Raw genomic sequence first — 17,355 nt, forward strand, 5'->3', positions numbered from 1 at the left:
TTGCACCTACAGCTTTTTTCATGGCATAAAGGTTATCAGAATTACTTCTTATGTCCATGCCATAATAGTTTTGCTTGGAGTTAATAACATTTTCTGTTAGTTTCCCTCTACCAGAAATGGGATTTTTTGTCCCTTTGTGCGACTTCACCATATTCCGCAGTCGAGTTCCAAGTCTTTTTTGGACATATCCAACGCATTCAAGCTTTATTGGTTGAACGTTGTAATTTTGATAAGGATCCTGATCTACAACTTCTTTAAAAGAAGATGTATCCCCATCTCCTAAATATTCTAAGTAGATTAAATTATTTTTCTCCACAGAACGATTAAACATATTTGTTGCACCAGCTGCCTCCATTGCACCGGATGATTTGGTATGGTTTATTTGACACACATGATCGGCTTTCCACCGGTTGTATTCTGGTGTATCCTTTTTGTTTTGCCACATCCTACAACCTTGACAATATTTCGAAAATGCTTTCACATCTACAACTTTGTCATCTACAATAGCGGTCACAACCCCGTTTAGAGAGGCATGCCCCGGTTTTTGCCAAGCGTCGTCAATTTTTACTCGCTTTCTCGCTGGACCATTAATGTTTTCACCTTGAAGTTCATCTGCTGCTCTTTTCATGCTAGCTTTAGCAGCCTTATCATAAGCATGATAAATTTCTCCATTGTTTAAGCTATGGAATGATGCATTTCCAATGCTATGCATGTTCATACAATGTGCGAAAGTTTGCATTCCATGGTGGCCGCGTCCAATTTCTCGAAACGCAATAACCGCTCTTGCGTTAGCCTCATATATTTGACGACCTTGAGTGCGAGTTTGCCTTTTACATTGAAGTGAAGAATATAAAGGCTGGTTCACAGTCATTCGCTGTGGTCGCTCGAATAGGGAGATTTTTAAAAAGTCTATTCGCTGCGAACGGAAGAATGCTGTTAACACTTGGCGCGTAAAATTTAAAATCGTTTACAACCAAAACAAATATGGCGCTTACAGCAAGGCAAATTATTTTATTGCTTTTGTTGCGAAGGCGGATGAAACGTAAAAATACTCGCGTAGCTAAAAGAAGATTCTGGGTTCGTCAAATCTACAAGGAGAGAAAAATAAAAGGAGAATATCATCTCCTGGTTCAGGATCTTAAATTATTTGATAGAGAGCTATTTTTTCGCCACTTTAGGATGACACCCTCCAAATTGGAGGAGTTACTTGGATACGTAGGACCGTTAATCACCAAGTCATCATTAAAATCCGAAGCAATTAGTGCTAGTGAAAGGCTCTGCGTTACAATGCGTTATCTCGTTACCGGTGACGCACAAACTACTATTGCAGATAGTTACAGAATGAGCAAAAATACTGTTAGTGGAATAGTGAAAGAAACAGCAAATGCAATATGGAAATCCTTGGTTCGTTCAACTGATAAACGTAGTATGTTAATTACAATAACCATTGGCAGTTTCAAAAAGTTTTGATAAATTCATGTTCTGATTTTACTATTTATTTTTTTTACATTGTGTCCTTTTATTTGTCTAATTCAGGTAAAGGGACATCTAAGAACAGCAATGTCTTTAAAATGATAACCCAAGGAAATCAATCAGCACTGAATAAATCTTTACCACTTGGACACACTGTCTTAAAAAGAAGATTTTTGTCAAATGCTCCTGGTTATATTGTTTTTTCCCGAAGGAATGCAAGTAAATGCAAAAATAAAGACCCAAAGAATTTGGGGTTTGTGTATGCTTTTTTATATGCAAAATCTTGTCAGCAGTTTAAAATTATTGTCAATAGATTAGGATATATTTTAAAGCAGCACTTATTCTACTGAATGTGTAACTCTTACTTCCAACTAACAAAGGCACTGTAATGCACTTTAAATATATTTAATTATTTTGGTTCTTCAAAGTCGAGGGATTGGGAGAAGTAAGTAAATGGGATCACCTAATTAAAGACTATCTAATCAATCCATCACAGAACTACAAATATTCCACCTTTAAATACATTGTGCAGCATTTCGGTAAAAAGACTACTTTAACGTTAGAAGAGCAGTTTTTCACGTTATCTGTTATTCCCAACTTCCACAGATGGGAAGCAAATAAATCCAGTGGTGTAAAGAAAGAAGAATGTTTTATTGGTAGCGGACGATCACCAATACACCAAGTACTGCTTGAATAGGGAAGCTGGGTACTTTAGAAATTCTCGTTTTTTCCACGATGTCTTTCACGGTTACAGTCACGGCTGTTCGTCTGTTTACAACAGCAAATCCTTTCCTGGTTTAACCTCTGTAAACACATCCATATGTGAGCAGTTTAATTCATACCTACAATGTATCAAGTCTTCTGCAAAACATATGTCCCAAACTAATTTCATGTTTTTTGCACAGTTTATGATTCATATTTGGAATCAAAACCACAAAATATATCACTTTAAAATTATCATTTGTTTAGCGTGATCAACCTCCTCTCCAGGACCCCAGTGTGAGACTTAAACTGAGCGCACACAAGGAAGAATTGTCGCGGACTCGCCTTTCATTCGGAACCTTTTCTATTCAAAATCCCTTTTCAGAGACCAAAATTCATCGAAACAACATAAACTGAGAGCACATAAGGAAGAATTGTCGCGGACTCGCCTTTTATTCCGAATCTGTTCTACTCAAAATCCCTTTTCAGACCAAAATCCAATAAACAACATAAATTGAGCGCAGAGAAGGAAGGATTGTCGCGGACTCGCCTTTCATTCGGAACCTTTTTTACTCAAAATCCCTTTTCAGACCAAAATTTAACGAAATATCATAAACTCATCCCACAGAAGGAAGAATTGTCGCGGACTCGCCTTTCATTCGGAACCTTTTCTATTCAAAATCCCTTTTCAGACCAAAATTCATCGAAACAACATAAACTCATCTCATAGAAGGAAGAATATTCGCGGACTCGCCTTTCATTCTGACTCTTTTCTACTCAAAATCACTTTTCAGACCAAAATTCAACCAAACAACACAAATGGAGCCTACTAACATATTATCATGAATGAATATAGATTTCTTTATAATTCGGAATTTTGTGCTAAAAAGCCAATTCGTAAAAGCAAGGTTTTTCCATGTGTATGGATGGCTTTTTGAAATTAAAAGTTACAGCCATACGTTTTCTGAAGGGTGGCAAATTGCATGTGTATAGATTTCTTAGAGATACAGGGTATTTTTTCAAACTTACTGGAAGATGCAATATAAAACAACTTTGATGGAATTTTGTTCAGTGTTTTTTAAATATGTAGAAATATATATAACTTTACATTGTAAATATGATCACTAAGTATACAATACAAAATTCAAACAAAATAAAAAAATTTAACTTGTTCAGAGGCCCTTTTTGGAATGTAAACGTTCAACTTGGTATGGCGGTGCAGCCTTGTAATTTCTTTTACACATTTTTACATCCATCTATAATAAAATAAGTAAAATTACTTTAAAAAAGCTAGGACAATCTGCCATTTTTTAAATAGGTATATAAACGTTTAACAAATATTTTTTAACAAAGTTTCCTCAAATAATTATTTTTTACCATTAGAAATAAATATAACATCACTCTAAATTGACATAACAGGAAGGGATGAGAATGGCAGGATGTTACCACAAAATAATACTAAACAAATGGTCCTTTTTTCATGTGTAACACCAATATTAAAAGTAGTCTACTGCATGTACAAACTATTGACTATGTATCAATCATTCAAAAACTATTGCACAGACTATTTCTATACTATTATTTCACTATTCTGATTTTATACTGTATACCATACACAGATATTTGTTACGATATTTGCATTTCTTTGTATTTTAAAATATTAAAATTATTGTCAATTAATTTTTTTTAATATAGAAAAGAAAGTGCTTTACCCCTTTCCCTTCTTACATCCAATTTATTGTTACAGGGATAAACAAACATATAGTCATCCTCTTAATTTTTTAAAGCATAGCTATAGACAAGTTATGAACATTTCCATATAAACAGTCAGTAAAAAAGAAAGATCACATGGAGTAAATGGACCAACAAAAAAACCTACTTATTGGTCACAGAAGAGTACAGCTGAAAGATCAAATTTGGAATTTTTGTAATGATCCCTGTCATGTTGTATGGACATGTCCAAGTATTGAAAATAGAAAAAAAAAGAATCTTGCTTTTTCCTTTATTGCCTGTTCTTCGAAAAGTTTATACACCCTTTTTTAATATAAAAATATAGTCTATAGGATAGTCGAGATGAAATTAGACAAAAAGGTATAAACAAACTAAGATCCATGCCTGCATTGAAATTTTATTTGCATCAACAAAAAAGTATTTACTTGCATCTTTTATTGACATAACATGTCTCTCCTCAGATTTTATTTAAAGACATTTTCCCATAAATTTTAGTTTTTTGTCTGTCACTTGAATTAGTCTACTTAAAAAACAGCACCTTAGGAGTGATTCTTACACCAGGCTACATTTCTATGAATATATCATGATCATTTTTGCCTAAGTTTAGAATATTTTATGTTGAAACAAAAAACACCATTCTTATTAAAAAAACAGGGATGAGAACTGAAGGTGAAATAAGGTAAAGTAACAGATTTCTTCAAATTCATTTTCTGTTAGAAGATAAGATGTACTCTGTTTGGGTAGTACAGGTTGAAAAGTAAAAGGCTTACACAGTTTTAGATCAAGAGATTCTTTCGTGTTTGCAAACAGGCTCAGCAACAGGTTTCGAATTGGAATAGTATATGCACACATTATGTGTGGAAAGGCTTCTTTAAACGTTGGCCAGACCGGCTGAATTCCCTTAGGAATACATTCATCTCATACATTGATATTTTTGCACATGCGCAAACATTTCTGTAGGTAGAAAATATACACAACAGACCACAGTAATCACAGAAATCCATTTAAAAAAAAAATATTTGCTTAAAATTAATAAAAGTTGTTAAGAAAAATTACTTGAATATATTAAATTTAGCTAGTTTCAGTTTCTGTTGTAAGTAATAATTTATTTTATGCTACTCAAAAAATCTTTATTCTTTCTTTAATTGCCATTTTCCCTTCGTGAAACCTGCTTTTTTACCTACACAAAAGCTCACGCATGCCTATTGTTCTCAAAATGAAATCGAAATAACTACGTCACACGGAAAGTGGTCTATTAAATGACTTAAATGGCTATATTTAGGTATTTAGCTATATTAGCTATATCTATATTTAGGTACCTAGCTATATTTAGGTATTTCATATAGCTAATACACGCTAATACAAATTTCAATTTTAAAAAGGACAATCAGTTGACACAGAAAGTAATGCCCCTGATACTTCAGTTTTCTTGGCAAACATTTTTCATCAACATTTATTTAGCTACCTAAGCTAGGTTCTCCCTCTCTCCTCTCTCTGTCTCTCTCTCTCTCTCTTTAGGTCTAGCTTGCCCCAGCAGGACAGTCAGTTAGCTAGCTAGCTTTTGTCAATCAGGGCCAACCTGTTTTTCAACCCTAATAAGTGTCTAATTCAGCTAGCTTTCTGATTAGATTTATTTAACTAAAAAAATTAATTAAAGATCATCAATAGCAAAAAGCTACCATTTAAAATACAAGAAAGTCTGTTGTTGCCCGACTGTACGCGTTCGGGTCTCCACCACTTACCGCAGCCAAGGTGCCATTTATGGTGCTAGCATCAACCAATCAATGCAACCCTTCATTACATAATGTTCCATTTATATTGCTGCGGAATAGTTACTTCCTCCGTGTGTTTCTTACGCTTCGATGCTTCTTCATAATTATGATTGACAGAAAATAAAACAGCAAATGCTTGACCTAGGTCATCTTCAGAATTATCACTGTCGGTTTCTTCTTCGACTTTTCGAATACGTCGATTTTTACCATCATATTTGGTTGATTTATTTCTGCAAACTTTTGATAAATGATTCGATTTACCACAATTATAACATTTCTTACCAATAGCATAACACGTCTTTTGATGATTCGGTGTAAAGTGTTCTCCACATTTATAACAATACTTGTTGCTATGGTTACTACGATCTCTATCGTCGTGTCATTTTTGCTGGGGTTTATAATGTTCGTTACTACATTGAACTTTGTTCACTTGTTCGTCTTCAGTTGAACTTGACGACGACTTTGTTGTAGCAATTTCGGCTGCTTCTTTCTGCGATATTTCTAGATTCCGACTAATTTCTAATAGTTTTTCTAACGTAAGATTTTCTTCTTGAAGTAATTTAAACTTTTTGATCGACATGTAAAAATAAAATGGTCGCGTATTTCGTTTTCGGAGTGATCATTGAATGAGCATGTGTCTGCGAGAGTCTTAAGCCTTGTTATGTACGAAGAGCAAGACTCACTTACCTCTTCTGTTGCACTTTTAAATACGAATCGTTCGTATGTTATATTTTTCTTCGGAATAAAATACGTCGTTAATTTTTCTTTGACTTCATTGTACGAGTCGTTTTCTTGTTTTACTGTTTTGTAGACTTCTCGTAAGTCTCTACCACCAAGGTGAAGCAGAAGTGCGATTTTTTGTTTTTGTTCACTCACGCCAGATGCTGTTATGAATAATGAAATTTAGCTATGGTTTGAAAATACATGATACTTACTGTGCTAATTGTGAATGTAGTTTTAAATGCTCTTGATGTTAAAAGATTTCTTTGCTTTCAAGGTCTTTTTGCAATAGTGTACCGAAATTTATTTTATATAAGCTGTTTGTTTTGATTTTTTTCAATTGTTTTTATAATTGGTTAGCATTAGCAATTTTTTCAGTTTTTCCATAACTACTTAACTTCTTCGGGGTGGATCTAGCAATGGTGCCATGGCACCATTTAAAATTTCCAAAGTGACCTCTTTATGGACAAAGAGACCAAATATCTTTCATTAAATATATCTTTAAAGGAGCAGTGTGGTGAGCGGTATACGCATTACTCGGTGCGTTTTTATAACAAATATTCCACGTCGTTTGTTGTTCCGTGTTTAAAACTCGCTGTTTGTGTCGCAAAACAGCATTCAAGCTATTCTTTTACACATTTCCTGCTCTTGTGGAACGTTTCTTTTGCGTGGGCCATAACTCATAAGCTAATGAAATTTGAGAACGTTCTAAGCACCTCGCTGTCTTGCCGGCAAAATGTAATTTGGCACCAGCCGGCTCTCGAAGGTGTCGCTGGCACTGGTCGCCTGGTGCCAAATTTTGGATTTATATGCTAAGGTCTTGCTGAGGAAATTTTCGTCTGGTGCCAAAATTTGAAATGTACGGCCGACGATGTTGCGAATGAAACAGCCGAGATGAAATATAAATATTTAGCTTTGTTTGTGCGCTCTCTCTTCCCTACTTAATTTTGACAGCTTTTGATATCTAGCTAATTATATTTCAGGAATCCTAATTAAATTTTATAATTGCTTTTGTTTTTGATGCCATATTCGACTTTTGTTTTCTGGTTTGTAAGCATTTCATTTTTAAATTCTGCTCTCTGTTTTTTCTGAGTTTTAGGATGGATTCAAGGTACTTGTCACTTGTAACTTAACTTTGTTATGGTTCACTCCCCCAACCCCCCCCCCCCCCCCTCCCCCCCACTGATAAATCTGTTTACATCTAGATTGATCGTGTTCCCGTTCCATACATGCCTTATAATCTGCCGGGAGAAGAAAGTTCTGGTGGTGGCATAATCCTCTTGAGGTCCACTGCAAATGGAAATTTCCTTTAAAATTCATGTTCAATACTTCTCACTGGAGATGAAAACATATGTCATTAACTAAGAGCATCTGTGACGACAGAGTTGATATTGTATGCAGATTTCTATGCTAAACAACTGTACATTTTTGACAAAATATAAAATAATCCTAATCGGCACAGATATTATGCATTTGTATGACAACATCTTGTGCAGCCAGTGAAGATCTTTCAAGAGATGCTACCACCATGGTTGATTGTGTCAAAAAAGAAGCTAGCTTAAACCGTCATTGGGGCCCCATGATGACTATGTTGTCATTATCATACGTTGTGAAACGTAAAATGAAATCTGTGTATCCTATCACATCAAATACCACAAATGTTAGTGTTTACAATGGCAATATAACTCCACGCGATTCTAGTATGGAAAGATTATGCACTTTGTTGATAATGTGGTCAAGAATAGGGGACCTTTGTGAAGTTGGAAGTAGTTTCAGTGCTAATCACTTTGTGCCATTGTACATCCAAAGTTCAACCAAAGATAGTAACAGCGGATTGTAATTGCCTGTTGATGCAAAAGAACCACCACCATGCAAAAAGCAGAAAATTAAAAGGTAAGTAATTGTTTCATTTTATTTTTCTACCTAGATTGGTTTATTATTGCACTAATATGTCCTTTCTAGGAATTAGATTTTATTTTTTTTTCATTTTCTAAGAATTCAATTCTTATACATAACATATACCATGCAGCCAAAGAGCATGTGATTTCTAAGAATTCAACCATGAAATGACCTGTATTTATGTATTTAGACATGTAGTGTTGTGTATTTAACTTATAATTGTTTATTTATAATAGGTTGGTGGGGATGTGAGTTATAGGTGTTTTTTTACAATGTATTTGCTGTTGTATTTTGTTGTTAAGATCCACATACAATCAAAGTTATATTTCTTTTGAATTTTTCTGGAAAATATATAAATGTATCATATTTTTACATGTTTCATCTGTACTTTGAAATTTCTAATTCAGTAGCAATCTGTACTTTTATCATTCATACTTCAGTGTCATTGTGTGAAACTAGAGAAATCACCAAAAGCGTACTAAGAGTGCCTATAAAGTCATACATTCATGTAGGACAATTACATAATGCACTTTTTACGTTCTTAGATCATAATGCGAAGTTCATTGTTTTATTTATAACTATTCAAAATTGTTATGAACTACATTTCAAAACGATGCATCAATATTTACACATACAACAATCAATATTAACTACATTAGTGTCTTTTTTGGCTTATCTGAGTGCCCCCAAAGCCTTAGAAATGCGAAATTTTCCCAAGGGCCCCAACTGTTTTGGATCAAGCCGCGCCAAATTGACGTAAAGCGGACCACTCGATAAAAATCCTAAATCCGCCCCTGCTTCTAAGATTCCTTGTTGTTAATTTAATCCTCGAAGTCTTAAATATATATATAAAAAATGTTACTAGCTTAATAAGTCTCGATTAAAAAAGTAGTATTTTGTTTTTAATTCTGTATTTTAAAGGTTTCAATCTAATTTGACAAACACATCCACTGTTTTACACAACTGTGGTAACTGAATGACTTAAGAAATCTTCACTGCAAAAATAGGTAAGTCGGTAATTGCGCACCCTACATCCCCAGCAGTACGCGCGTGTTTTGCTTTGCCCCTGTAGTCTGTGTTCGTCCCTGTAGTCTTTGTTCAGGACTTTTTTCTTGTTATGATAACTGTGTTACATGTAAAATTGAATAGAAGTAAGGACTGTGTTATGGAGCAGACCAAAAAGCCAATCGGAATGATCTGTTTTTCAAAATGAACACGGAGTCATGAACTGCGTTTTTTAGCAGCCATGAGAAGAGTAAGTTGCCTCTTCTTTAATAAGACAGACTAGTCTATAGCCTGCGTTTCGTTTCCGTAGCACGAATTTTTGGAATAAAATACAGACCAAATAAAAAACTTTTTTGCTAATGTGATGTCATTTTTCATGACGTTAAAATTTCTGGAACAAAGCATTTTCTTGGTATTAAGTCCATAGGTTATTTAATTAGTATAAAGGGAAAACTGACAATTTTTAATAGATGGAAACTTTTTTAATACAATTGCTTTTAAAAGTAGCGAAGTTGATTTTCACATTAAAGTCTCTCTGAAAAAAAGAGTTAGACCTTTACTACTCTATAAACACGATTTTTCGTGCAACATAATGTTTTGATATTACATTGAAGACAATGGACACGCGCGCGTTTCGGTAGGTAGAATAACACCAGACTACACTAATCTAAAAATATACCACAGGATACCTGCATGTTGATAAGGCTAAATGCAATCCAGCCCGTATTTAAACTGATTCTTTATCTTTAACGTAAAACTAAGAATGAAGAAGTGAAGAATATAAGTTACCTGAAAAAGCAAATTTGATTTTGCTACAAATTCAAAACTGAGTTGCAGCTACTTTTGTATATAAATATATTCAGTTCTGCAACACAAAGCCTGCCCAAGAAAAAAGGCAATTTTTGTGTATTTTACATAACCTTGTTTTGCAAATCAAATAGAAGCTGTATTTTCTAATAGCAGAGCGCTAAAAATCTAATTAGGCAGAATAACAATGGTAAAGACCCGTTATTTGAATTTTGATGAATTCAGCAATGACCAGTCGGTACACAAAATTTCATGCCTGAAACGCTGATTAAGAAAGTTTATGGAAAAGTTCTTTTTCTTTAGCAAAAGCTGATTTTAAAACCTTATCCTGGTTTCTACAAACACAATAAAATATCTATCAGTTAGTAAATGCGATATGAGGTGTTTTATCTATCTGTTTCAAAAAATATTACCCTCGATCAGCGTATCGACCTTGCAAACTCAAGGCTGAAATACACGGTCAGTTTAAAATGATCATTTTAAAATGACTGGTGTTTTTCGTCATTTTAAAATGATGGAACACCTGAATACACGAGTCATTTTAAAATGATAGAATTTGTAAATAAAAGTTGTTTACACTATGGACTCTGAAGAGGAATGTGCTGCAGCAGTTGTTATAATTGCCATTCTTTCAAAAAGAAAAAAACGCAGAAGAAATAGATCTACTTGGGTGAAGCCATGGCTCGGTAGAAGAACAGAACTTGGGGTATATAATACTCTTTTACGAGAATTGCGTGTGGAAGAAGTGTTCGAATATAAAAAGTTTTTAAGAATGGCACCTGAAAATTTTGATGAACTTTTAAATTTAGTAGGTGTTGATATACAAAAAGAAACTACAAACATGCGCGAGCCAATTTCAGCAAAAATTAACTTAGCAGCAACACTTCGTTTCTTATCAACAGGTGCTAACTATGCAGACTTGCAACATATATTCCGTATACATAGAAGTACGTTATCTCGAATTATCCCAGAAGTATGCGATGCTATCTACATGAACTTAAAAGACAGATATATAAAGGTAATATTTATTTAACAAAATATTTAAAATATAATGTATTGATTCCGTTATGACTGGAGTTTTAATTACTGCCAGCGTTTGGTGATGCAAAAGACTGAGTATAACTGTGTATATCTTGCTCATTATGGGGTGGTATCTGTAACACTACAGGTGAGTGTGGGGATGTCATCATGCTGGAATAATACGATCCTTGCAAGTTCTGTGGAGTTGACTGTCTTTGTACTACGGGAGGAGTAGTTGTACTCAGTTGAAATGGCAAAGGTAGTAGCCCGAACTGTGCTTGGAAGATTAATTCCTGTATTTTTACTTTAGCATATTCCTTTACCCGTTTATCAGGAATTTCTTGAAGACTCAACCCAATGTTTTGTCCAAAAAGAACATCAACGTGATTGACTTTGTCCTTTTTGGATGACAATACGGCCATAGCTTCATTAAGCATTACGTCTTCTTTCGCTTTGCTATTATCAACCTTCCGTTTTTTATTCAACGGCTGTTTGGTTGACCGGGGAACATTATTGTCTAGTTCTATCCTTTTGGTTTCGTCTTCTCTGTAGTCAGCAAAGAATCCTTCACAATCGTCTTCCTCGTTAGAGTTGTATTCACCGTTTTCCTAAAAATATTTTTATTTTAGACACCATCAACAGAAGAGGAATGGAAAACAATTGCTAAAGAGTATGAAGAGCGTTGGAACTTCCCGAATTGTATTGGTTCTATTGATGGCAAACATGTTGTCATAAAGCAACCTCGAAATAGCGGATCGTACTATTTCAATTATAAAAGCACTTTCAGTATTGTGCTTTTAGCTTTGGTAGATGCCAATTACAAATTCATTTATGTTGACGTTGATTGTAACGGAAGAATAAGCGACGGAGGTGTATACCGAAATAGTTCACTTTCAAAAGCCTTGGAAGGTAATCAATTGGGACATTGTGACCACTGTCCTGGAATTTCCTGGAATGTCCTGGAATTTAGTTTTTGTCCTGGAATGTCCTGGAATGTCCTGGACTTTCCTTCTTTTTTAGAGATTGTCCTGGAATGTCCTGGAATTTAGTTTGAAGGCTGCATATTTAATTTTTAAGGATAATTAAATTCTTTTTTTTAGGCTTTCTTGCTTGATTTCTAGTTTTATCATTGGTTTAGTATTTATTTCCCATGGTATATCTATGTTATGTTTCACTTGACCTTACCTAACAATTAAGTTTCTTATAGTTTACTTTTTATTTCTGTTTAGAACTAGACTAAAAGAGATTACTAATGATATAATAATGCCAAGAAAATCAAAATTTTTAGACGACTGGCTAAAAGATCCGAATTACAAGACCTGGCTTTCCAAAAAAATGAAGGCTTTGGAAGATGTAAATACTGCTCGAAAGATATTTGCGTCACAAATATGGGCGAAGCAGCTATCAAAAGTCATAAAAAAAGTAAAAAACACACTGAAAGAGAACCTGTTAATTCTTCTGTTCTCCCTTTTGTTACCGGTAACCAAAATGTAACAGATTCTTCCAAGCTAACGTACTCTTCTGAGCCAACATCCTCTTCTGAGCCAACATCCTCTGATAAAGCAAGTTCCTCAACTAAACCCTGTCAAGGTACTTTAGATTCCATGTTTGAGAGAGATCAAATATTATTTGCAGAAATCCGCTGGGCTATGAAGGTGGTCCAGCCAAATAGCAGAAAAATTTTCTTGCGGAAGAACCAAATGTGGCTATCTCATTAACCATGGTCTTGCTCCATATTTCTTAGAAGTCTTGATGGAAGAAGTCAAGAAATCACCTACATATTCGTTATCCTTTGATGAAAGTTTAAACAAAAAACTACAAAAGGGACAAATGGATGTTTTGGTCAGATATTGGGATAATGAGAAAGATATTTCCATAACAAGGTACATGAACTCTGAATTCATGGGTGGTGCAAATGCAGAGCAAATACTCGAAACTTTTTTGAATGGGTCCAAATCTCTTAATCCAAAAAGTCTTATGCAAATATCTTCAGATGGACCAAATGTCAACCTAAAGTTTCTTACTTTATTTTCTGAAAAACGTGATCTTGATGAACTAGCTGGTCTAGTGAATATCGGAACATGTGGCCTGCATACTGTACATGGAAGCTTGAAAAATGGCATCAAGAAGTCTGGTTGGGAAATGGGAAAGGTGCTGAAAGCTATGTCAAAGTTGTTAGATGAATCACCTGCCAGAAGGGATCTGTACGAAAAGTTGACAGAAACAAATATTTATCCACTGCCTTATTGTGGTCACAGGTGGTGTGAGAATGAAAACTGTGCAAATCGAGCAGACACCATATGGCCTGAATTTGTGAAGTTCATCAAACATCTAGATGGTCTTATAAAGTCCAGACAGCCACAGGGGAAATCATTGGCAGTTCTTCAAAAAGCAGTTAAAGATCCCTTGATGCCTACAAAACTCAAGTTGGTAGAGTTCATCGCTTCAAAGCTTAACAAATTTCTGAGAGGCTTTCAAACGGATCAACCAATGGTTCCATTCCTATGTGATGTCCTTAAGGATCTTCTTACTTCAATTATGAAAATGTTTATTCTAACAGGTAAGTTCACGAAGATCTGGTACAATATACAACAACAGAAGCTATAAATGACAGATACTATGAAAGACAACTCACTAATACTATTTATTTAAAGGATAGAACGAGACAGATCTACAGTACGTCTACAACAACATCTACATCTACTTATGACTACATTGACTTGTGTAAAAGTTACTGTACTGGACTGGTAAATGCCGTTTGTTTATCCTTTATATATTACACTTTTCTTATTTTGCTTGAGAATTGATTATTTATTTAACACCGATCTTTCCTTACCATTTTTGATTTTTTGATTGATACCTTCAGATACCATCAAAAAGGCTGATACAACAATGAAACTTTTAAAGATCGATGTCTCGGATAAGAACATACATAAGCCCTCTGAAACGATTGATGTTGGTATGGGTGCACAACTCCACATCTCACAATTTCGGAGAAGCGGTGATTTTAAAGGAAGTTCCTTTCGAAACTTTCATCAAGAAACTGTTCTGTTCTTATCCAGTGTGACCAGTCACATGATAGAGAAATGCCCCCTGAAACACATGATCATTCGATGCTGCAGTTCAATCAATCCCAACAGGCTGGCCATTAGGGATGAAAGAGAAGTTTTAAAGTTAAGATTTTCCAAGATGTTAGAAAAGCTAACTTTTTTAGGGCAAGTCACCCCTAAAGTTGCTGAAGATGCTAAAGAACAGTTCTCAAAGCTCATTGATGATGTTGTACCTGAACACCAGGAAAAGTTTCTCTCATTTGAAAAGTTTGATCAAAGGCTAGATACATTCTTTGCCCAGTTTCTAAAAACAAAAGGTTTTGAGTCTTTATGGAGTATTTTTAAGCTCGTATTCTGCCTGAGTCACGGACAATCTGCTATTGAACGAGGCTTCAAAGCAAATAAAGAATTCATTAAAGAGAACCAGTCAGAATGTTCGCTGAAATCATTAAGAATTCTGCACGATCACATGATTGCAAAAGAAGTGCGAGCACACAACATTCCAATTACAAGGGAATTAGTTAAGTCTGTCAAGTGTGCAAGATCGCGTTATGTTGAAATTAATAATGAAAAGAAGAAGTTAAAAGTGGATTCTGGAAAAGCATTGAAACGAAAGGTTATTTCAACTGAAATTGAAGAAGTGCAAAGGAAAAAACAATTCCTCCAAACCAGTATAAACACTCTCATTAAAGATGCTGATGAATTGGCATTGAAAGCACACACAAATGCTGACTTTCAAATCCTTGGACGATCAAACGATTTACGAATGTTAGCCAACACCAAGAAGGAACAATTTGACAAGTTGGTTCAGATGGAGCAAGCATTAATACTTCGAAAGGATTCCATTGTTTGATTGGAAAAGTATTTTGTAGTCTTATGTTGCTATTTTGTTATTGGGGTTAATTTTTGTTTGGCTAGCTAGTGTTTATTTTAGTTCAGAGATTGAATTCTTATGTTGTTACAGCTTTTAGTTTTGCGCTCAAAGAAATACATGACTTTACTTTATTTGTTGTCCTGGAATGTTCTGGAATTTTTTATTTTTTTTCAATTTTGTCCTGGAATGTTCTGGAATTTTTTATTTTTTTTCAATTTTGTCCTGAAATGTCCTGGATTTTAATTTAAAATGTCCTGGGAAAAAGGTAAAATGTCCTGGAATGTCCTGGAATGTCCTGGAATTTGAAAGTTTTTTTTGAGTGGTCACCATGTGGGAATGCCACCACCAGCAACGTTAAGTGATGATGAGAATGAATTCCCGTATGTTATGGTAGCTGATGATGCATTTCCACTAAAGCTTAACATTATGAAACCTTACCCATTCAGAGGCATGACCAAAGAACAAAGAATTTTTAATTATAGATTAAGCAGGGCAAGGCGGATTGTAGAGAATGCAATTGGTATATTGGCTAATCGTTTTAGAATCTTTTTATCTCCTATACTTCTTTCACCAGAAAACGTCCAGAAGATTACTTTAGCAAGTTGTGTGTTGCATAATTTTTTACGGGAAAAAACTCCGTCAGGTTACACCCCTCCTGGAAGTCTTGATGTTGAGGATATTGAAAATGGAAGAGTGAATAATGGAGAGTGGAGGTCTGAATCAAGTGAAGCTTTGCGTTCAATAAGAGTTACTGGAACCAATAACTATAAACCTGACGCTAAAGCTGTACGAGATTAATTCTGTGACTACTTTAATACAGTTGGAACAGTCCCATGGCAAGACAATTTCATTTAGATAAGTATATTATAAAAAGCAAATAAAAATACACTTGCCAGAGAGGATGTTGTTTTTCTTGGAATGATTGTGTCCAGTAAAAATGCCATACATTGAAAATAAGGCCACTTTGACTCGTAAATTTCATCTCTACCCGCTCCACTTTTTGGTATTGATTTTTGGAGTTCTTTTGAATAATAACTTCGTAGAGTATTTATCTTTCTTTTCACATCACCCTCTAAATAATAAAATATGTATGTTTTATTATTGTTAGCTTTATAAATACGCATATATATACATGCAAATCAGAGTCAATAAAAATTGCAACAATTTACTACTAAAAATACTAATAAAAGTTACATAAAGTTGCTAATAAAAGTTTTTTGTTTCTATAAATAATACAGTATAATTCTTAAGTTTTTAATAACAAAATAACATTCATTATGGTATTCAATCCACGAATATATAATGATATAAATAAGGTTATTTTGATATGCTTTTGTATCGAGAATGTAAAAGTACAAACCTTCCATGGTGCATTTTCCCATCAAAATTCTAGTACTTTTAGCCTTTGCATCTTTGTTTTTATAAACTGTCAAAGTTACGTTCCACAGACTTTCTTCTTCTCTCCATGCACTTATAAAATTCTCAGTTGATTCCGTTTTCTGCGCTTTAGTTCCCATCTTGAATATTATTCTTGTAATATATTAAAAATGTTTACTATCTTCTATACTCCTTCTGTTTATACAGAATAACTGAAATATACTCAAAAAACTCAATGGCGTCATAGTAAAACAATTCCGTCTAGCAATTTCTATGCAGAAGTTCATCATTTTAAAATGATAAACTTCAAACATGTTTAAATGATCATTTTAAAATGATCATTTAAAATGACTGGTGTTTTTCGTCATTTTTTGTGAAAACACGGTCAGTTTAAAATGATCATTTTAAAATGATCATTTTAAACTGACCGTGTATTTCAGCCTTTAGTCTATAATTTTGACCTCGGGTAATATTTTTCGGTATAGATAGACAAAATAATTTATATTGTATTAATATATTATTTCTTAAAAATAAAATGACTGAAGATAAACAAGCAATGCAATAAATTAACAAAAATTAACAAATAAACTTCACATTTTTTTGTTTGAAAATATTATAAATGTAACTTTATAAGAAACATGAAAAATCAATGAACACGGGTTTCATGGTGTGTTAAAAAGAATAATATTTTATTTTTGATTGCCACCTTTCGTCTTCTGTACACGAAACTTGGAAAACGTCCAGCTAATTGCATAAAGTGAGAGCGTATTAGTGCGCGGAGTAACCTCCAATCATTTCTCACATCTAAAAATATTTAATTGACCCATGTCCATACCCGTTTTCGTTCCGCGATATATGCATGCAAAAATGCAGTATCAACAAAATGTTGACTCTTACAGCTTTTAACCATGAATGTAGACATAAA

At 34.1% G+C, this 17,355-nt stretch overlaps 3 protein-coding genes across 3 annotated transcripts; 2 read left to right on the forward strand and 1 right to left on the reverse strand.

Moving 5' to 3' along the window:
- Positions 1-10,612: 10,612 nt before the first annotated feature.
- LOC130613602 (uncharacterized) lies at positions 10,613-12,847 on the forward strand. The gene is made up of 3 exons (XM_057434922.1): positions 10,613-11,127; positions 11,759-12,114; positions 12,418-12,847. The coding sequence occupies exons 1-3, from the start codon at positions 10,690-10,692 to the stop codon at positions 12,845-12,847; spliced, it is 1,224 nt and encodes a 407-aa protein (XP_057290905.1). The 5' UTR covers positions 10,613-10,689.
- A 683-nt stretch (positions 12,848-13,530) lies between these two features.
- On the forward strand, positions 13,531-15,058 carry LOC130614515 (uncharacterized). Its single transcript, XM_057435943.1, has 2 exons — positions 13,531-13,689; positions 13,996-15,058. Exons 1-2 carry the CDS (start codon positions 13,539-13,541, stop codon positions 15,030-15,032), a joined length of 1,188 nt encoding a protein of 395 aa, XP_057291926.1. The 5' UTR covers positions 13,531-13,538; the 3' UTR covers positions 15,033-15,058.
- Positions 15,059-15,840: 782 nt separating this feature from the next.
- LOC130614516 (uncharacterized) lies at positions 15,841-16,580 on the reverse strand. The gene is made up of 2 exons (XM_057435944.1): positions 16,414-16,580; positions 15,841-16,125 (listed from the first exon to the last, which is right to left on the reverse strand). The coding sequence occupies exons 1-2, from the start codon at positions 16,568-16,570 to the stop codon at positions 15,905-15,907; spliced, it is 378 nt and encodes a 125-aa protein (XP_057291927.1). The 5' UTR covers positions 16,571-16,580; the 3' UTR covers positions 15,841-15,904.
- Between the last annotated feature and the right edge of the window lie 775 nt (positions 16,581-17,355).

Source organism: Hydractinia symbiolongicarpus, chromosome 11 (genome assembly GCF_029227915.1).
Source record: "Hydractinia symbiolongicarpus strain clone_291-10 chromosome 11, HSymV2.1, whole genome shotgun sequence".
In the NCBI taxonomy this organism is placed as follows: Eukaryota; Metazoa; Cnidaria; class Hydrozoa; order Anthoathecata; family Hydractiniidae; genus Hydractinia; species Hydractinia symbiolongicarpus.